Genomic DNA, 23,495 nt, shown 5'->3' on the forward strand with positions numbered 1-23,495 from the left:
GGACCATAACACTGAAAAAATAGAGACTACTGATTTTCACTGAAAGACAGTTAACAGCCACAAAAGAGTTCCAACTACATTCTATTAAATTGAGAATATTTTATTCTAAAGAACTTCAATAAAGTCCTCCGTCATTCAAAATTATCTGGTGAATGAAGTAAGTTGTACCTCATTTTTCTGTATTTTACAGATTGTGTTCATATAGCATAATAAGATAATATGCTTTTGCTAAGATTTATTGCACATCGGAATATATTGGAATGTATTACCAATTATCTATTTCATCCTATACTATTAAAATCCTATTTAGCTTCTCATGGTAAAAAATACTCTCATAATTTGTTGCTATCAAAACCACACATTCTGATTCATTACTTACTCATTCACTTATGAATTCATTTAACAAAGGCAGACCTAAAGTATATAATATGTAATATATGTGCCCTGTTATATACATAACTCTACTGCAACGTGTCATACATGTGACTGAAACATAACACGTGGAAAATGCAGGGGTTTTAGAATCAGATAGACTTGGATTCCAGTCTTAAATAAGCCTCTTATTGTGTGAATTCGCTGGGGGATAATTGTGAGAATTTGAAAATAATTATATTCGAAAGTATTTACTGACAATCCACTCTGTCCACCCAGGTAGGCTGGGTTATGCTGCAGTTAAAGCCACCTTAAACACTCGGTGGTATAAAGCCACCAAGCTTTCGTCAGTCACCCTCCATGTCCATGGAAAGCTGCCATGTGGCCTTCTTCACTCAGTGATATAGACTGACAGAGTGGCCACTACCAGAAATTTGCTGGGTCCAGTGGTGGGCAGCATGAGAGAACTCTGGTGGGTCTCATGCTGGTGGCTCAGGAATGACATCCTGTTTATTGGTTAACATTGGTCTCTTGACCTCTACCCACCAAAAGGCAACGCTGAAGGTCTCTCTTACTACGAGACCATAGTGGGGGAGCACTAGAACAAGGTGGTAAACAGTGCCACTTACTACTTTATTTACTGTGATCCAGACTTTGCAATGGGTATGGAAGGCCTTGCAGTACCCGGGCCACAGGAGGCATCGTTTACATGTTGTTTTCCTTGTGTTATTGCCTAGCACTGAACTAAGAAATTCTGTGGGAAGCCTAGTCGTGAAGATACGGAGAGCTGCTTCCATTGTTCACCTCCCCGGCATGCATCTGAAAACTTCAGTTCTGTTTCTGTCAGCTGCAATTTTCTGTAATAGTGGATGGTATGTTCTGCCCTCCCCGGGGGCACTCTGGAGTGAATGAAGAGATAGCCTTCAGGGAGATCTTTATTCCTAAGGATTTTTCTTGCCTTTGTGCATGTCTCCTAAAACCTGACCCTGGTGTTGGTAGCAGCTCTTGGGTCACCTCGGCAACAATAACTATGATGTGGCTGATAGGGGATCAGAAAGCTGGGGCTGGATTAATTTGGGGAACCAGGTGGGCTCGTAAACAGTCGTTATTGATGAAGAATGACTTACTGGCTATTTAAAGACAGCTGTTTTCTGTACTCTTCAGTTTTATTCCTGAATGCACTTGAGGATTCTTTGGGAATGGCTTCTGATTTACTACTTGTCTTTGTTTTTAATATCAAGGAAGAACATAGATTGAAGTGATTGCCTTGGTAGCAACTTTAGCGGTGATGGGTGTGGAGTTATTCGAAGTGATAGTCATGCTGGTTTTGAAGCTACACTGTGCTTGTCTTAGGCTTGTAAAAGGCACCAAAGAATGTGGAGAGATAGCAGCTCCCAAATTGTGACAGGAAATCAACCCTGTATAAATTTTTTTTAGTATATTCTGTTTGCTAAAATTTACATTTATTTTCACAATACATCTTGATGACATTGTCCGCCAAACCAACCAGTCCTAAACTCATGACACTACTTTCAATTACACTAATGAGAGGAATGAAGACTGACATTTATTGAGGTCCAAAAATATGCACAGCCACATGCCAGGTGCTTCACACGTATGTGCTCTCCCGTAATCCTCACACCGAGCTTCAGAGGTAGCAACTGGCCTCTCCTCCCCTCCACACATCCCTTTAAAGGAGAAAAATCAGAAGTTAAATAACCAGACCAGGGTCATCTAGCTTTAAAAGCCAAAGCTGTTATTGGAACCATGCTGTGCCAAAACCCACATTTATCTTGTTGAACCAATTAACTTCTCCAATAATCACAGAGTGTTTTATATATGGTAGAATGATTGGGTGGTCACTTCTCCCAATCTCATTTATCTCTTCCATTTACATAATGTTTTATTACTGATAAAGTACTGTCATATTCATCATATTAATCATGTTATTTTATCCTTACAATAGCCCTGTGATGTATGTAAAGCGGGCATCCTGTCTCCATAGCGTATTATCAAGAAATGAGTTCAGAAAAGTAACTTGCCCAAGGTCAGTCAGGGCTGACTCCAAAGCCAATGCATTTTCTCCCTTACTTCTTCTCTTCCATAGACACGTGAGCCAGCAGAGTTGACTTTCATGGCAGCTGAGCATGATAGATTGGAGCCTGGGCAACTACATGGGTATTTGCCACAAGGCTTCCATGACTTATAATGAACTGAAACAAAGCATTTAGCCACAGATTATAATGCCACTGTGGTCCCATGACAAATGGCAAGGAGGCTGCAATAATGAAATCTTATTACTACAAGTACAAAGACCACATCTGAGGTCTAGCACAGCCACATTTACCACTGTGGGAAACGAAACATCTGGGTAAGGGGCTCCACTGACTTTGGTGCATGCTAACAGGATTAAGAAGATCTCTCTGAAGCAGTGATTACAATGGCAAATGTGTGGTGCCTAAGATAAGGACCAAATATTTATTCTGGCAGAGATTAAATCTTTTCTTTTCCTGAATCTAATATGGATCTTGCGGAAAATCTGCCCAAGACTGTATCTTGCTGATCAGCCAACTCACTGAGCCAGAACTATACTTTGCCACTGTTGTTGCTGAAAAGCTGCAGAATGCTGGTTTAAAGATCTCCTCTCTCCCTCCTAAAACTGTTCTCCATCCATGATTAATTAGTGACTCAGAGGTGAATTGAATCACCAGCAGTCCTTTCTCTGCATTCAGGATTTATGTACTGGTTTCTCATTGTAGAACAGTGGTGCAATAAACAGCCCACATCTGCGGGGTGGGCAGAGGAGTAATGGAGTCTGCAGTCGTGGTTTCTCAACTCCTCCAGTCCTTTCATTCTGCTAAGCAGGTTATGACTCAGATTATTATAGCCTTGCTTATTTAGGCATGAGGGTGATTGGGTACTGACACACACACACACACACATACCCTTAGCAAAGGATACCAATTCTCTAAGAGAAAGCAGAAAAGTCATGTTGCCATTTCTGAATTCCTTAAGAATCAAGGAGGAAGAATAAAATGGATAATAATATTAATTATGGGCATAAAAGGTACAAAAAGAACCCATAATCAGGTTATTTATCCATGCAGCATAATCTAATGCTAGGTACTTTGCTTAGTGTGGAGATGCAGAGACAAAACAAAACAAAACTGAGAATATAGTGGTCCCAATAAACAGAGATTTAAGAAATCATGAGTGTGTTTAGTTACCATTTGGGGAGGCACCTGGGTCACCTTTCCCAGAGAACAGAACATGGTAATTGCAGATGTCATTTCACGTTGCATACTATGCTATCAGGGCATAAAGGAAATAATGATGTCCCCTCTGCATCTCAGCATCCTTGAATGTTGACAGCATCTTTATTCTATCAATCTATATTCCTCCCTTCTAAGATCAAGACTCCTGGGTACTTGTCCATCCTTTTATTGCATACAAGATGAATTCTCATACTAAATGACAAATGGCAAGTTGAAGAGAGCTTCTCTTTTAGGAAAATAAGTGAAATATACCAAGCTCTATAGAAACCAAGCATCCCACCAGAAGCCTTCATTTGTTGACTTTAAGCATAGAAGGTGCTTAATGAATATTGCATTTATGTATTTAGTGAATGAATGAAACAAATCATTAAACCTGTTATTCAGTGATCTTTTCTGTACCTTAATTTACATGGATTCTGAAATTCTTTTCACATATCCTTCTTCTCCTCTTTCTCTCTTCCTTCTTCTACTTCTTGAATAAGGACATAGAAGACTTGGTCCTGTAGAATGTCAGAATTCCAACTAAATTTTATTATCCTTGCGTTCTCAACCTCTTGCCAATCCCTCTGACGCCCTGCAATGCTGTGATGCCTTTCCAAGATGTTGTGAGAGGCTGATTATATTTGATCAGTAAGGTTACTTTCATTTTACATCTCATTGTGAATACTAATCTCAACTCATGGTAGTAGCCAATTGTTATAAGAGAAGAGTAAGAGTTTTAACAGCATTATTATTTATGCTTTGGTGTTTTTGTGAGTCATCTAGGAGGTGAATGATGTCATCCCCAGCACCATCACCATCTACATAGTTACCATCTTCATTGCCGTAGTGTTACTTTTCTCAAATTCATTGCAATTTCCATTCTTATACGTCTTCCGTGGTCACAGAGGTTCTCTTCTGCTGTGTGCATAAGCTACAGCATTGAATGTTACATCTCTCTTTGTGTTAACACGAGGACTAGGGCTACAAGTATGGGAAAAGTGGCAGCGGTCTACTTCTGAAAACCCCAGCTTAGTCTCACCAGCCTCTATTGAGGATATTTTTTCCATATGGTTTAGACCTGCAGAAAGAATGATCAGGAGTTAGTCTGTAATGCCAGCCCCCTCTGGCATTGGCTACATTCTGTCCCTCTCTCCTTTACCTTGGTTGCCACAAAACATGCAGACAAGCTCATATTTGCTCTTGAATTGAAAATCAGAATTGAGAAGTGATTTAGGTTTCAGCATCTTATTGGTCTTTCTTAGAAAACAGGCCTAATTCATCTCACATAAATGAACTTTGCATTGCCATTGTATAGTTGTTAGGTAGTTCCAGGCTTGATATCTGTGGAGGGCAATTGAATGATGTAACCTGTGCACTGCAGCCTGTGAGAGCAATTTGGGTGGCTTTATGCCACTGGTTTTTATGTTCAGGATGAAAACCTATGGAGAAATATAGAATACTGTTATTAACTTCATGCTGCCGGCTCCCTCTGGGCACCTACAGGTTTATTGCTAGTTGGAGGATCAACTTTAAAGGGAGAAAACCGTGTGGTTGGTGATAACTATGCCTTTTGTATTTCTTTATTACAGGAACAGGGGAAAATTGGAGTTGTCTTCAATATTGGCACAGTTGACATCTCCATCAAAGAGGAGAGAACCCCCGTAAATGATGGCAAATACCACGTGGTGCGCTTCACCAGGAACGGAGGCAATGCCACACTGCAGGTGGACAACTGGCCCGTGAATGAGCATTATCCTACAGGTACATGTTGTACTCTTACTCGTCATACCCTCTTTTACTTTCCCATTCTCACCTCTAAATGGTGATTTTTCTCATGCCTGTCACCAAATCATAAAACACTGAGTGAAGCACACATCCGTATGTTTTGAAGATCAGTTATTTCTTGAGGACTTGATCCAGTGGAGGGGACTTCTGGAGACTTACTAACTATGCACTGAACACTTTCTGTCAACCTTTTACTGATACTGCCTGACTGGCTCATACCAAAGGCAATTACTGTAGGTTTTCCTGGGTGCTGCAGGTGGTGGCAGTGGAGGGAAAGAAACCCTCTCAAGCTATTTTCAATAATTATGGGATAATCAATTTGAGATCTAGACTTTGTGATGTCATTTAGTCAGGCGTGGTTGAAGGTACAGACGGCCAGAGGTGCCAGAAAGACTGTGAAAGGAAGTTTATTAAACTCAAATTGATAAACATCAAGTCAGGGTAACAGTGAGAGAAAAACATAAGGGTGTAATGTTATTCATTTGATTGACTTTGCCAATTATTGTTTTCTCTCAACCTGCCTTGATATTCAGAGGTTGGTCCTCATAGTCATTTTAATAGCAAGCGTGCTGGCATGGGAGGGAAAGGGGTTAATCATCTGTTTAAATTTTACAGTCAAGCAGCATTCAGCAGCACATTCCCAGGGCCAGATGGCTGAAGGAAGGACAATGGGAGAAAAGGTTGCCTTCTTTAAAAGGGACCATTCAAATGATTCCTTAGCTTTCCCTCTAGTCTCTCACTTCTCCCAGGGAGAGAGACATGAAGCTTGATTATGGAAGTTCCGGGAAGAAAAGGGAAAACACTTTAGCAAAGGGCTTTTGCTCCACAATTACATTGTCACCTGATGGATGCAAGAGAATAGCGCAGAATATTGCATTGTCACTAATGTGGACACGATGCTATGTCTAACTCCATCCTACATGCCAGACTCCCCACTATTTTCTCACCGTCCTCCTCTCACTTCCTTTACAATGAGGAGGGCACAGTGGCAAAGAAGCCTGAAGCACATTTCCAGAAGTCTAAAAGCCATTTGGCTACTAATTATCAAGCTGCAAGAGAAATTTGCAAAGTAAATTTCCCTATTTGTGGCCCAAAACTTTTGAATGGCTTGAAGGCTTTGATTGTACCTTCATGCCTAACTCAGCATTGACTTTCTATAAAAGTCAATTATATTTCACTTCTTAAAAATAAAATAATGAAAACACTCATTGGAAAATTATGCTTTGCTTAATGCTGCTGTAATACTATGTTACAGACATAAATTTCAATAAAATGTATTTCATTTAAAAAAAAGTCAATCAGAAGTATCTGTGCTGCTGGACTGTTCCCTAATAGCCAGAGTCCTCCTATATCTGGTTTAGGAATTATGAGAACAGCCACAAACAGCATGCAAGACCCCCAAGGTATAGAAGCAAAAAGCCCCACCTATCATCTAACATCTTGGTTTCGATAAAATAGTCATTGCTGGGGGTCTCAGGATTTCTTAGATTAAAGCACAAAAATGACCTTAGGAGGTTATCTTTGAGCATGTGAAGAAAGTCAGAGGTGTTAGCAGTTGTTATGAATTCTTATCGTCATCCAAATTCACTACAGGCTAATAGACCTAATTTTTAAATGCTCCTTGCTTAAAGCCGGAGGGATGGGGGAGGGGCGGAGAGGAATCAAAATAGCCCAAGATCTTAAAAGCTGTTCATTGGCTCCTGGGAAAAATCAATCTCTCTCTCCATGCATATCATCATTGGCCCTGCTGGTGCTGCTGTGGGGTTTGTTGTGTTTCTATTAGGAATTTCAAGGATTTCTAAATTGATGTTAACCACTTGCCTTGAGCCAATAGAGTTTGCTGCCAGCAATAAAAAGGCTCTTTAATGGTCATTTCAAAGACACAGATATGTAAGAAAACCAGGGACACTTGCTGTGTGCCTGTTTCTTTGTGTCTTTAGTTCTAAATTATGGGTTGCTTCCTACATGTTTTCAAAACAGAATAAACCTTTTCTTTAATGGCATCGCTTCCTCCTGAAAACTATTATTATCATGGGTAACTGTTATTTAGTAATAATATGCGCTATTATGACAGGATAGGGTACAGGGTAGCAGTTATAAGTATGGACCTTGGAGCCAGCTGGCTGCAGTTGCAATCTTGGCTTCACCACGTGTGAGTCTAAGGCAGTTGAATTAAGAATTGCAGTGCTCTAAGCACTGAAACATTTGGTGCCCTCCCCACGTGTAATTCATTATACAACAATACTGAATTATAAAATAAGTGTAAGAATTTCCAACAGTTCTGATTTTTCTCCTCCGATGATTTTTTGTAAAGCTTTAAAAATATATCAGATTCTTTCTTCCCAAATTCTCATGTTTCAGCTTTCTCTGTTTTGTTTATTCTCTAAGTAGGTGTTTTTTCTTCCCATCTGGTGATCCAGTTCCAAACTTTACACCAAGTTATTGAACCTCCCTGAGCCTCTGTTTCCTAGTCTGGAAAATGGGGTCATGATAATACTTACTTCCCAGGTTAATGTGAAAATTAGGTGAGTTGAACACATGTAAAGTGTTCCACATAATACTGGGACAATTAAGTCAGTATTCAATAAGTGTTAGCTGTGAGGATCCCCAAACATTTGGGTGGCGTTTTTAACTAATGACATATTTGTTAATACAAATTACTACATTTTCACTATGAAATACCCTGAAAATTGGTTAGGTTAGGTATTTTTCTTCTCCATTTCAAATTAAAGACCTATGGAGATGCTATGCCTTTCCTAAGGTCACATGGTAAATGAGGAAAGAACAGGACAAGATTCTTCTGTTCCCAGTTGGGCACAATTTTCACTATTGCTCCCACAGCAAATTGAGGGATATTTTGAAAAATGCATACCTAGAAATGAGCGGCTTTCTTCTTGTGTCATCTTAGGTTGATTTATTTCTTTAAAGCAGTATCATATTTCAAAGGTCAGTTGCAATGATCACACAAAAGTGGTTATTGTGAGATGTGGAGTCAGAAATCCTTGTTTAAAAAAGAAAAGTTTTATTAGCACCAATGAGTCCAAGCTGTTCTCCTTTAATAATGGCAAAGTGCTCTCATGAAGTAGTTGAATGAATACTGAGTATTTAAAGAAGCTTACCTTGTTGCTTAGATTAAGAAGTGGTACTGATATACTAGATTGAGTCCAAGATTTGAATTTTATGTTCTACTCTGGCAAGACTTCCTAGAAGTGGCTCACCTTTTGAACCTCAGATACCTAATCTTCTCTCCTGCCTGCTTCCCTGTGCTATTGAAAAGATCAATTTAAAATATCATTAGCACAGTCTGGAAACATTTAATTTATTTTAAATCATAAGATCAAAATGCCCCCTGCATTTGGGCATCAAAGAACAAAACCACCAACCGGGTAAGGCAATCTTGACACAATTTCTGCAAAAATGATATCTCCTCTTTTTTTCTAAACCAGTCTGTTTTATTGATAACTAAGCTTAGAAAGCATCAAGAGGAATTCATTCTTGCTGCTTGACTACTGCTAATGTTTAAACAGTAAAGAAATATAGAGTAGCTCCTACAGAATATTCACTTTAGTTATCTCGTTCTAAGGGCTTTCTCTCAGGGAATTGTTCCTGCTCCCCAGGTCTGAATGAATCAACTGTGCACTAGGATGAATGGGTCAACTCCAGAATCTTCTCATGGGCATTTATAGGATTTTATGGGGCTCTACTGAAATATCCCACCGTGAAATATTTAGAACCCAGCTGGGCACAGGGCATGTAGCATTGGCTCTTTGTGAATCAGGAAGGATACAAAATGAAAATAGTTCTATAGCAATCGGAATCTTATATCACTTAATTCTGGGAGGTAGAACTCAAAAGCAACTTCTTTCTTTGAAACTGAAAATAGAAAAGCTAAGGAACAGGAGAGGGAAATAAAAGAAGCATCAGCCCAGAGCTATCATCCAGGCACTGACAAATGTTCCTTATAAAGCCTCTGATTGCTGTCTCTACACAATGCAGTGGTGAGGACAAGGGAGGGGAGGTGAAAGGTGACATGAACATGAGGAATTAATTTTAGCCACAGCGCTAGGCCCCCTGGAAGGCTGAGCTGGCTGGGATTGTTCAAGATCCTCTCTCTGCTGTGAGTGGGTGGCCGGTGGTGTCATCAGTGCTATTAGACCCCTGGGCATGGTGCAGTAAGGGCTTCTCAGGTCAGAGCCAGGCTTCCTGGAGAGTACAGACTGATAGGCAGCTTCAGTATATAGGACTTCCCATCTTGCCACCCCAGGGGTGCTGAGGAAAACAGGGTCTCAACTGGTCTTTTTCTTGATATTGCATACGAACTCAGTTGCATAACAATTGAAGTGCTCTTGACTTTTCTTCTTCTCCAGACAATAAAACATTCACTGATGACCTATGTTTAAGTCCTGTTTGACCATCCAACTCAGAACATGAAAAGGATGTAACAATACCTCCCTTTCAAGGACTCTAGATTAGAAAACTCTCTTTATGTTTGCGTGCATCAAATTCCATAGAACCTGTCTTTATGGGAGTTGAAAAAGAAAACATTGCTATAGTGCTTACTGATGCTCAAAATACCTTCATATACATTATTACATTTGAGCTGTACTCCGTCCTGTCAGGGACTGGGTTTGGTATTATTACACCCACCATACCTTTTATTTTATTTTATTGTATTTCAGACTATTACAGGGATACAAACATTTTGGTTACATAAATTGCTTTTGTACAGTTTGAGTCAAAGTCATGTGCGCCCATCACCCAGATAGTGTGCCTTGTACCTGCTAGGCGTGAATTTACCCATCCCCTCCTCCCCAATCCCACCTAGATTTCCAATGAGTTTTAGTTCCATATGTGCCCATAAGTGGTGTTCAATTCATTCCAATTTAATGGTGAGTACATGTGGTGTTTGGTTTTACATCCTTGTGATGCTTCTCTTAGAAGAACGGTTCCCAGTCCCCATCCATTTTAAGGTTATATTATTAAGGCTCCACGAAGCTAAATAACTTGCCCAGTATCATATGGCTAAAGAGGCAGAGCCAAGACTCCCATCCTGATCTTCAGACTGCACTACCTCAAACTTTCTGCCCTCTTTCCTATTTCTCAGAATCATGATTTTATTGATAATGATACTATATTTTTTTCCATAAAAAGTATTTTCAAATAGAAGTCCTGGCCTGGTCTAGATTAGTTAGTAAGGTTTTTTTTAACCTATTGATATTTGGGGCTGGATAATTCTCTGCTCTGTGCGTGTTGTGGGGAGGCTGTCTTATGCATTGTAGGATATTTAGCAACACCTGTGACTTTCACCTACTAGATTCCAATAGCATGTTTCCACAAATGTCAAATGCCTCCCGGAGGGCAGGGGGCAATATCACCCCCCAGTTGAGAACCACTGACTTAGAGAAAGTCTCCAACATGTTTTGTTTCAGATACTTGATCCTTTCATAATTTAGACTGTATACATGGGGATAAGAGTGATTTTTTTGGCCACATCTCATCCTAGATTATCAAGAATTTGAAGGATTAAAAACAAGTCTATGTACTTGACATGATGCTGAAATTTCTCAGGCCTTGAGTTTTCATTAATTGCTAGCCAGGAGGTTTTCTTTTCTTTCCATCTTTGCCTGCAAACATTTGAGGCCTTGCCACATTTGAAGCATGCATTAAAACAAGCCCCATTTACCTGGTCATTCATCCGTTCAGGACTAGTGCCTCTTTCAGTTCAACAGGGGGAAAAAAAACATAGATAGTGAAGTCCTGCAAAGGGAATGAGAAGTATAAATACAATCAAGAGGGAAAGACGTATTTGAACATGGTTTCAGGACTGCAGAGAAGTCATGCAACTAGAGAGCGGCTCATGTAATGAATGTGTTTGAACATTGCCAGGTACATTTTCAAACCATCTTATAAATAAGTTACTCAAACATTCAGTTGCAAAATGTATCAATTAACCAAACTAGTGCATCCTAAAAACTTGCACTGCTCGGTAGTCATTCTTTCCAATTTGTCAAGAACGACTTAGGATTCACAAGTTTGTGAGTTTCTATTTCCAAGGGAATTTCCACATTCTACAGTTGGTCTTTGGTAACAGATCTTTTTTAATAGTTATTTATATATAAATTTTTATCTAAAGCACTGGCCTTCAACCTGGCTACAAGTGGGAATTCCCTGGGAATGTGAATACACTTTCAAGTACGTACTCAGGGCCCAACTCAGGTCATCTCATTTAACTGATCTGGTGTGTGGTCCACGGGTCAGCAACATCAGCATCTCCTAGGAGCTTGTTAAAAATGCAGACTCTCAGGCACTACCCTAGACCTACTAAATCAGGATCTGTGTTTTAACAAGATCCCCAGGTGATACGTGTGTATTAAAAAAATTGAGAAGCACTGGTCCAGGCATTGGTGCTTTTAAAAAGCTCCCAAGATGATTCTATAGGCAGCTAAGTTTGAGAATCACTGATATGTAGAAGCTAAAAACATCCTTTTCTGATTCTGTTCAATATGGTAGCCACTAACCATATGTAGCTATAGAGCAATGTTGCTGGTATGACTGAAATCCTGAAAATTTTGTTTTATTGTGCAACTATTTTGTCCCAGGCACTGAAGGCTTTAAACACACTTCCTGTTCAGTCCTCATGCCAACACTATAAGACTGTAGTAGGTTGGTGGTAAGTATTGGCCAGAGCAAGACTAGAACATACATCTCTTTTCTCCTATTAACTATTTTTTATCATGTAAATCTTTATTTGCATCATTAATAAAATAATGGGCATTTTCCTTCATATGCCTTCTGAACTTATCTAATAAGTTTTGCTGTTACACAATCACAAGGACAACTCCACTCTATCCATGGGGTTGCTGGAGAGGCAGCAGAGAGTGAGGATTAAGCATAAGAGTTCTAGAATCAGACTGAATATAAGCAAGGGCTCCTTGGCTCTGCTGTTTACCAGTTTGCCCACAACCTTGAGCAAGTTGCTATTGCTGAGAAGTTTCCCTGTGCTTTAATCTCCATGGTTATGTGTATGTATTTTCTCCCATTTAAAACAAATGAATACTCAGATTGATATTTAATATAAAACACTTAAAAAAAAAAAAAGACTGGCTAGAGATACATTTCCTAAATAGATCTCAAGCTGTATTTGTATGCCCTGACGACATTCCTATGGTGCAAACCCATCAACAAGCTTGATCCTGAGAAACCTGCTACCTTACCTATAAAATGGGGATTTTGATCCTTGTTTTATTTCAGAAGGTAGACAGTTCTTTGGATATACCAAAACACTACATGAATGATAATTATAGTTGCAGATGTTTTATCAGTATTTTCTGCCACCTGGATACATCATAGGCTCATTTTCTTCTCTTGAGAAGACTTTCCATACTTAGGTTTACTTAGAAAAGTGAGTAGGGCATAGGGGACCCAAAGTGACCTTCTATCTTGCTTTCTCATCCTTTATGCAGAATTCCACAATAGTAAAAATGGTGCCAAAGTAAGGAATGTGCACTGAGTGAACACTTTGTCCCAGAGGTATAGAAAGTGGCAAATGGTGCCATCCACCATCCCTCAGACAAACTCACCCAGATGGTGATGGCTGCCATTTATTGAGCATTTGCTACATACTCGCCACTTTGTACACAACCTCCTGCTCAGCCTTGAAACATCCTTTGAGGTCAGTGTTGGTCTTATTTCCATTTTATAGACCAGTCCAAGGGAGTTTAGGTTTAGTTTAGTTTTGGAAATGCTGATCTCCAACCCAGGGCCACTTGACTTGAGAAACCTAATTTTTAATCACATTCTACTCTTTCCTTAGATTCTTTTGAATACCCTGGAACAGTTGTATATCCTAGAAATTCTGCCCTTAACTCAAGTCTTGACAATTTATAATTTTTCTCTCAACTTAAGTTCTAGAATTCTTCTCTCAAGTTAAATCTCCAATTTCTGCCAAGTCTAGAAGTTGGCATTTCCCTGGGCACCTGTAGACATTTGCCTTTATCCATATCGTTGTTCATGCCTTTGGTGGCGTTGGCAGCCTGTTTGCATTCATGGTTCCATTTTACCTCCTAGTGCCACATCTAAGTAGACAGGAAGAGCTTTTAAATGATAGTCTGTTTTACTGTTTAATGATCTTGCTTGAAGGATAGATAGGAGAGTGGCAAGAAGGTGCTTAGTATTTTTTTTCCTTTAATTTTTGTTCTATCAAGCAAACCTCCTTTCTCCTCTGTGAATTCCCAGCTGCAAGATAAATAGCCTTGTATCTTACAAGTTAAATACAATTACTGCTATCAAACCTAGAGCTTTTTTCTCTCTCCCATAAATGTCTCTTAGAAGCTGATAAGCATTTCAAGGCAAACTGTAGGATTGGGCTAATGCTAAAATTAAATATAACCACCCAGAAGACAAAAAAGAACAGATAGGGGTGTGTGTGTGTCTGTGTGTGTGTGTGTATTAATATTAACATTTAACCAGTGGAAAAGAAGAACATTTCGGGCAGAGGGAGAGAGAACACATGGACACTTGGAGACTTGCCTCTAAGATATTAAGTTAACACATGACTCAAGGTTGTTTATAAAGGAATTAAAATACATATACACAAAGGAGCTTGTTATAATTATGAAGCTGTATGTCAGATAATAGCAAATATTCCAACTAAAGACATTATTTATCCAGAATTCATTTGTGAATAGGACAGTGCTTTGGTCTATAGGGTCGTTAAACAAAAGAATAATTGTGTTATAACCTTCTGTAGGATTTTATAGGATGCATGTTTTAGTCTGGATCCTGGTTTATATTTTTCTCATTTTTAGTAGACTATCTTGGGACTTAAAGAGGAAGGTGAACCTTTATAAATTGAAAGGCACATGGTATTTATTTAGCCATAAGTTAAATACTATAAATATTATAGTCTAGAGACTCAGTGAAATGAGTTATGAGAAATTTGAGGGTCATTTCAAGGCGCTATTTAACTGGAGATATAAGGAAAAGGATTTCTTAATTTCTATCTATAATACATATATTCATATTAAATCACATCCTTGAAATAATACCTTCAATATTAGAAATACAGTGTAGTCACACTTTATGTGAATTTTAAATTATATTCATTTGAAATCGTGTGGTATGAAAATATTAATAACACTTCACTCTATGTGAGGCATCTGTAATAACACAAATTTTTCTGAATTAAAGCAATCATCAAATAGTGCATAATTCCAAAGCCGGTTAGTGAATTACAAGTTTTATTTTCCCTGCTGTCACATGGAAGCTCCAGTTTAAGTAGTTTATACAAATTCTGGCTTGTGGAATTTGCCTTTAATTATGAAAATACAAAATTATTATCCCAGCCATAAAATACAGTTGCCATGTACTATTTTCCCTCTGCCTCAGAGTTGTATGAACACCAAATGCCCCAACACACATACCAGAACCTAGTTTTATTCATAGGAAAATTTTCCAAGTTTCACTCTCCTTATTTAAGTTTTGCACAAGGTTGCAGCATACCTCCAGTTATTTAAAGTCTAAAAGGAACATTGAGCCTCTTTGAGAAAGGTGGTACATAAATATCCTATAATAATAATATATATTCACATACAGTTTGTCATTTATAATTCTATAAAGCAGAGAGGATAATGAAAGGTGCTCTATACTGTAAATCGCTCAATCGATTGTAATCATATTGCAGCTCATCTCAAAGAGATAAAGACTTTCTACTCCTCTAAAATCCCTGTCAATATCCCAGCAGGCTGCAGAGAGAGGAAAGGAGGTCAGAAGGGGAAGAAGGGAAAGAGTCAAGGACAAAGGGACACTTTTAATTTTCAGTTCATGGAGTTAACGTGGATTTGATTGCATTCCCAGTGATATTTAGTTTGCTTCATAAGATGCATTTCTTTTTCACATGATACTTTTACAACCTTTCTGTAAGTCCCTGGTGCTCTGTGTTGGCCTCGATGGTGGGGTTTGCCAAATGCCAACAGTAGATATATACTACTGCATGAGGAGACTTAGGGACTAGGTGCGTAAACAGAAAATGACAATTTAACAGAAGTCAAACGCTGAAGTATAATCAAACAATGGAAATGTGTTGGTAATAGGCTAGCAAAATATTTATATTGCACTTTCAAATAGCAGAAACACTGCAAAATTCTTTTTGTCTTTTATGTAACTATTGTTGCATTGAACGTAAAAGAACATTGCTATGTCATTAACCTCATCAATGGGGTGGGTTTGAGTGGAGCCATCTCTATGCATTCATTCACTCACCATTCAACAAATATTTATTCACATCTACTTTGCATGGGAAGCTGTGACAGGTGGTGGGTATATGGTGAGAAACAAAACACAGCCCCTTTCCTTAAAGATCCTCTAGTGTAGTGGAAGAGAAATATAAGTATACAAGCAAGGTAATTTTAATACCTAAACTTTATTGAGCAATTATTAAATGCCAGGCAGTGTACTGAGTTTTTGTATTGTCTTCACAATAGCCCTAAGGGATAGATATGATTTTTGTCGTCATTTCACAAATGACAATAGGAGGCTTATAAGATTAGTTAACTCTCCCAGGATCAAGCTGGTACGTGAAGAATGAACGGGAGCCTGTATGTCTTGGAAGGCAAACTCAGTGCTCCCGTGCACTACACTATCGTGTTCTGCAATTCCTCATAGTGACATAAGGTGTTATTATTGGGGTGAGATCTGGGTTCAACTGTACGCACGCATAAATAAATGCCTGATGGAGTCTAGAGACAAGATAGGGGGGAGCATGGGGTGAAATTTGGGCTGTGACCTTGGATCCTTGGATTCGCTGAATCAATGCTAATAAGCTATGTCCCCCTACCTAGATACACACAAGTATAAAATGTGACAACCTACGCCTTTCACAGTGAAGGAAGTAACGAGCAGGGTTTTCTTTTTTTCCTTTTTAAAAACATTTTACAGCTTTAGAGTGGTATGATTTATATACAAAAAAACCCCTGTGCATACTTAGTGTATACAATTTGATGCATATGGACATATGTATACACCTGTGACACCATCAACCAATCAATATAGTAAACATCATATTCATCATGTATTATTTCACTTAGTGTCATCTTCCCAATGGTTCCAGATGGAAGTATTAATCTCCCTCCTTTAGAGATAAATAATCCAAGGCTCAGAGAGGTTGAGCCCATTTGCTGCAGTCCCTTGTCCAACAAGTGTCAACTCTGGGATTCCACAGAGATTTGTTTGTTCTCACGCACCAGTCCTTTCGTTACCCACTTTTCCAACTGTCTTCCAGGAGCACTCCAGTTTGCATGTGTATAGAGCTCAGATTCATTTGGTTGACAGATATAACATAAATTCACATGCAAATTGACTCTTGTTTTCTACATCCCAGTGCATGCAGAACAGTCTGTAATCCCATTATTAAACGTTTACTAGAAATATGCTTCTGCCCAATGCACAATTGCCAGCCTCAATGTTTAATTAAACTAAATTTGTTTTCATGTTAATCACATTATAGAAATGTGGTTTCCTCAGAGTTTAATGGCGAGCTCATTCCAAATGCCTCCAAGTGTCTGAAACCTGTATATCCCAGAGAAAGGGACGAGAATGTTACAACCTATCCTTGCATATAGCATTTTAGGGGAATAATACTGGTTAGTAAATAGGTACCACTGGGATACAGTATTTGTTACTGAATCCTCATGGCACCCCGGAAAGGGATTCTATCATTATTGCCATTTTAGAGGTGAAAAAACTGAGTCTCAGAGAGGTTAAGTAACATACTCCAATGTTGCACAGCTAGTTAGGTGGCAGGCCCAACCTGGATTCAAATGTAGGCAGGGAAGCACCTATACCTTTATTTAGATAAGGGGTCAACAAACGTTTTCTCTCAAATGCCAAATTATAAATATTGTAGGCTTTAAAAACCTATATTAATATAAATATATTTATATATTTAATGTTATACTTAGATATTTATTAATATAACTATTATAGGTTTACATGGTCTTTATTGCAATTATTCAATTCTGCTGTTGTAATACAAAAAAACCATAGACAATATATAAATGAATAAGCACATGGTATATTCTAATAAGAGTTGCTTTACACAAACAAGCTGTGATGAGCCAGATTTGTCCCTTAATTGTAGCAGTTGGGTGACCCTTGATATAGATCGTGGGTATTTTGAAGCCTACAGTCTTTACTGATCCATTAGCTTTGTTTTGCAGATTTTCTTATCTCTGTTTAGAATAAAGAGAGCAAGATAATCTCTAAGTGGATGAGTTAAATCCCCAGAGACATAGAGAATAGTACTACTGTGTAGAGAGACATAGACTGGTGGGGTTAATTCAGAATAAAGAAATAGAGGGTATGTAAGAACAGACATTCCATTTACCTGTACTTAAAAACAACAAACAACAAAACAACCTAATACCACTTTCCTAACTCCACATCAAAGCCACAGATTCAATTCTATCTTCATGTGTATTTCACCACACCTTGTTTAGAGCAAGATTGGAAGATGATAAATAGGAAGCATTGTTTCTTTAGTTCTATTACTTCTAATTAGTAACTGTAAACTGTGGTGATCTGAATATAGTTCCTCCCCCTCTCCCAAGGAATGTTACACACTTTTCTTTTAAATCCATGGATTTTTATTAGCCACAATCTTAGCTGCCCTAGACTATTCCCCATAGCCCTTCTGCACAGCTAGCTGACGCCTAGCATTTATCTTTCCTCCTACCTGCTCCCTGACAGTCCATCTTCTACATCCCAGAGATCATTCCCTGCATCTTCTCAGCATTGCTTGTCCCTATCCAGCAGCTTTGCTTGTCCCTGTCAAGCTTCCTGCTTGAGCTACTGTTTCATTTCTGGCCCTCGATCTGCTGTGAGGGGGGGACTTTCCTTAGATGCAGGTCATCCTACTTCCCACTATTGAGTTGTAGAGATTTTAGAATCTGGTTCTCTATTTATTAAAAAAGCAAGAACCTGGTTATGAGTTTTTACAGATGTGTATATGCATACAATCATGTGGCTGTTTAAAATAAATTTTTAAAAATCATTTTGACCTACGTTGCCTCCCCACCATTTTACTCTCTGTATCCGTATGTTTGCATTTTTTTAAGATCCCACATGTAAGTGAGATCGCGCAGTATTTTTCTTTCCGCACAAAGTGGTAGTTACGATGGATGACTCAGTCTAGAGCTCTAATGTACAACATGAAGACTATATTTAATAACATTGTATTATGTACTGGTAATTTGCCAAGAAAGTAGATTTTTAAGGCACTCTTACCATACATACACACACACAAAGAAAGGTCACTGTATGAGATGATGGGTATGTTACTTTGCGTGACTGTAGTAATCACTATTTATATCAAGATTAATTATATCAAAACATCATGTACACCTTAAATACACACAATAAAAAAAATTAAAAAATTAAAGAACAAATAGGCATACCAAGTTTTATTTATAAAATAAGGATCCCTTCACATTTTGCTGATCTTGATACTGACTACAATGAAGTTATCAAAGTTCTCACTACCAGAGTAGAAGGCGTATACCTCCAGAGTTGGCTCCCTATAGCTCAAGCAAAATGGTCACAGTTTTTTTAATCCTTTTTTTAAAAGAGTTAAGTATGGCAGGTGCTTAGTAAGTGTTAAACTCTACAACTTACTGAGATTATTGGAGACATCTGACTTCACGGACTGCATGTATACAACAATAATACACATTAAGGTATAGAGCATTCTTTATAAGCACTGACTATAGATAATTTCATTTTATAATAATAGGAAAATATCAAACATTTACTATTAATAATGTTTAATATTTACTGGGAAATTTTTTGTTTCTTTGTTGAAATAATTACATTTGATTTCATTAAAATATTTTTTGCATTGGTGAGATAATTATTGGTCTTGAGGGGTAGATTTCTCAGTATAATGAAACAAATGATAAATGAGAGGAAGAAGAAGATTTACGTATCCATGAAAGCTAGAAAAATAAATGTAAACCTAACATAAATATAAATGTAAAATAAAAATAAATCTAAAATCTTCTCAGACAGCCAAAGTTTAGAAATACTTATTACTCCATTTTTATGCCTATATAAAACTGTTTGTGAGGTGTTGACTGTTTCAAATAAAATAGAAATTTATATAAGCAAAGTTCGAGCTAAAGTAGAACTAAAATGCTTTTAGACTTTCAGAATGAATAGCTGTTGTTTTTACTGAATTTTCTATGGGGTAAGGGTTGCACTGGTCTCTAGAATAGTTAAAAATAAAGGCAATCTGTGGAAAAGAATATATTGTTCTCAGGGAGCAGTTGATCTCTCCTGGAGGAGATAAATCAAGTAAAATCTAATAGTCTTACTTCGTTTTGTGACTTTCTCCCACTATGACCTCAGAGAATTTGGGGCTCCAAGTAGGTCCATAAAGGGAATTTTATAATACTCTTAATAGATCTGTTCTTGACATAAGTCAACTGAACCAAGCAAGGTGCTTTGCCAACATGTTAACCAAGAGTCCTGACTGTCCCCGATTCCAGACCTCCATGGACAATTCTCAAGTCTTATTTCCATTCTCAGTAGTTGCACATGATTCCTCTAAACCACTTGTCCAAGCCAACCTTCCTAGTGGTCTGCTTGAAATGAGATAGTGATGGTGGATGTCTCTGATAAACACATAGGCCAAAATATTGCTGAAGTTTTCAGGCAGTAAATCTAGCTCATTCTGTGGCTGCATACTTGAATAACTGTATCTTTTTGTCAGGTTATAGTTGCTTTAATATTATTTCTTATCAAATGGAACAATCAGCATAATTGTACTTTGTTCCTCTCTCTTCCAGCTTTGGTTTGTGCCACTCTCCACCCACATGCTTCCAAGCCCCCACCCCACCCACCTGACTGGCCTCTGCAGCTACTTAGAACAAGCGAACTGTTGACTACAGGGACCGAGAGTTTGAGCAATAATTGTGTGCTTTCAAACCTCACTGCCATTTGGAAGTGTATCACCAGCTGAAATCCCAATTGACACAGCCAAGCTCTAGGGACAGAAGCAACCCCAGTATATGCTTTCCTTTGTTTACAGAAACCACTCAAGTTCCTCTCTAAAAGTATTTATTAAACCTTCATCTCTATAAGTCCCTGTACTAGAGACTGGATAATAGGGCTTAAACCGTTAATTAGACCAAGTTTAAATCCAACAGGTTATATAAGGAGGAAATCAACATATTTCTTTACTACTCACTGTGTCTAGGTTCTCATTTCTGAGTCACACTCAAAAGTTAATCTTTGGACAACATCTTTGGGTTTCACTTAAATGAGAAATTTCAGTCCTTGTTCAGAAGTCTAAGCACTTGTGAGGATTCCAATGTGATTTAAATAAGCCACCATTCCTCATAACCAAAAATAAAAAAACATAAAACCAAGAAAACTGCATGTTCGACTCTCACCTGTCTCTTCTCTTGTCCTAATTACACCTTATACTAACTAATGTTGTAAGTGCTTTTTGACAAGACAGCAATGGTACATCAATAGACACTGCATGCACTTGAATAGGCAAATTGAGTCACTCAAAGGCCTTCTTTTAATCTCTTGGATCATTATTGCAAAGATAAAAGCAGGTTTCTAAAAGAGAGAAATTCAAAGAACCTAGTAATTAGAATGGTGAAAATACTAGGTCACCTAGTCCATTTCCCTGGTTGGTTCAGAAATTTCTACATAATATGGACTAGTTTAATTTTATGAGTCTAATTTGAAGTGTTACAGAAGATAGACATTGTCTTTCTTCCATGAATAGAATTGATCTGATTTCTCCTCTTTGGCCTTTTTAAAAAATGTATTTGTTTAAATCCTTAAATATTAGGGATGTCAGCTGAAATTATTCTGAATCATTTCCTTAAATCATGGATATTTATTTCTTACAGATATCTAGGAGCTGTTTCTTGTTACAAGGTGCATGGTTCTATGGAGTACAAATAAAAAGCATGTTTTCATTTAAGATATTTGTAAAATCTCTCTCTATATACTGTATATACACAGAAACATCACACACTCACACATACACACACATCAGTGGGTAAATATAAAAAGAGCATTGCATTTGCCCTAGCACATGGCAAATGTTCAATAAATATCTTTAAATTTAAAATAGTTTATAATCTTTAGGCATATTTCTCAGATAGCCAAGACTTGATATATATTTAATGTCACATTAAATGATGAACAAAAGGAAGAGGCATTGCTATTTTATTTATGTGTCTCAAGTATGTGGGTTATCAAAAAAAAAGTGTTATATTTGTATAGGATATGTTCTCCCTTTCTTTTCATCTTCTTTCTTCTGATTGTTTTAAACAAAGACAGTTATGTTATAAAAACAGCCCCCATGTTGATCCATAGTTTTCTCTAGACATTTCTCTGAGCTCGATACATTGTTGTTTACCACTATCCTTTGTTTGTAGCCAGATTTGAGGCCATGTTTCAGTTCTCACAAACAAATCAATTTGAATTAATTTGCCAAGTAGAGTTAACGAGGCATTGTATGAATTCAAGATATACTACAACTACTGCATTCCCTGAGGTTATTTCTTCTCTGGGAAAATTTTGATTCATGTACCATATTGCAATAGTGTATATCTGACCTTTGAATCTTACACTAAATGATGCGTGGCTGCCAACTGGTTTATTTTTTGAAAAGCCTTGGAAATGCCATGCAACCAAAAAAATAAAATAGGAGTATAGAAAATTCTTTAATTAATACCTCTGTGGGGAGAGGGTTGTCTTAAAGATCTACACTCTGTGATGATTGCCTATGCTAGAGGTTCTATTTCCATTGATGTTCTAAGCAGAAGTTTGAGAAACATTAAAATAGGAAAATTATATTCTTAGATGACCTTTGAGGTCTCTGCAACCTTAAAATTCTGGGCTTCATCTCTTAAATTGTAAACTTTAAGTTCCAGTGAACTCTACTCCCAGAAATGGTATTTGTGAAATTATGAAACAAACAAAAAAGCGTTTGCTTAAGAAACACCTCAGTGGTTATCTGAAAGCCTCTCACTCCCCTACATGTGCATCTTCATCTGTGACCAACAGATTCTTTAGCAAAGAGAGTTTCCTTCATACTGGAAAGACTGATACAAAAAAAATAATGAAAGTCAGTCTTCCCACCCTCCTCAGAAAAGGTAGAGAAATGATAATAGAGTTCTTCAAAGGAGCTCAAACTTCTGGATCTTTGATGATAACCTCTCAAGGTGCTTAAGGAATGTGAACACCAAGCCCCTGTTAATGTTCACTCACAAAAATTATTAATAATAGGAGATGGAATAGAAAACTAGCTTGGGAAAAAGTGTCCTAAATTTTATATTTTTTTTATAGCGGGTAGATCTCTTCAACTTATGACTGATATCTAAAAATTCTCAAGTGTTTCATTTCACAGGAAAGTCAGTATACACATTTAACCAGGTTCAACAGAGATTCTGGTGATGACTGAAGACTAACATGGGCTCACCAAAACAGGTCTTACCAAACTAGTGTAAATTTCTCTCGGATAGCATTAGCAATTGGCAGATGAGGAGAATGTTACACATGCGGTGCATAGTGTATCTTCATTTCCCTGAAAGAGCATACCGTACTATAAGGAGAGCTATGGAGGAATCTTATGGAGATCTGCCTGGGGTTGTGATCAGATGAAGTTACTCTGTATCTATTGCTATGCAACAAATTGCCCCACTAAGTTTTAGGTAAACTTAAATAATGAAAATAACATTTATTATCTCAAAGTTTCTGTAAGTCAGAATTTGATAGCAGCCTAGTTGAGTGGTTCTGGCTCAAGGTGTCTGATGGGTTGCAGTCAAGATATCGACTAGGGCTGCAGTCATCTTAATGTTTTCTAGGCCCGGAAGATCTGATTACATGAGAGATCATTCACATTGATGTTGACAGGAAGCTTCAATTCCTCTCTGGCTATTATTGTCTGGATGTTTCTTTCTGGCTGTTGTCCTCTCGGGCTCAGTTCCTTGCCATGTCTCCATAGGGCTTCTTAAGTGTCCTCACGACATGACGGTAGCTTGCTCAGAACGAGTGGTTCAA

At 37.9% G+C, this 23,495-nt stretch overlaps 1 protein-coding gene across 12 annotated transcripts in view; it reads left to right on the top strand.

Annotated features, from left to right (window-relative positions):
* The window catches only part of NRXN3 (neurexin 3), a 1,493,796-nt gene that overhangs the window by 1,305,991 nt on the left and 164,310 nt on the right, over positions 1-23,495 (top strand). For all 12 annotated transcript variants that reach the window (XM_069465175.1, XM_069465177.1, XM_069465179.1 and 9 more), the window contains one exon: positions 5,219-5,390. In XM_069465175.1, the coding sequence (XP_069321276.1) occupies positions 5,219-5,390 (172 nt within the window). The remainder of the gene's footprint in view (positions 1-5,218; positions 5,391-23,495) is intronic.

Source organism: Eulemur rufifrons, chromosome 2, assembly GCF_041146395.1.
Source record: "Eulemur rufifrons isolate Redbay chromosome 2, OSU_ERuf_1, whole genome shotgun sequence".
NCBI classification, from domain to species: Eukaryota; Metazoa; Chordata; class Mammalia; order Primates; family Lemuridae; genus Eulemur; species Eulemur rufifrons.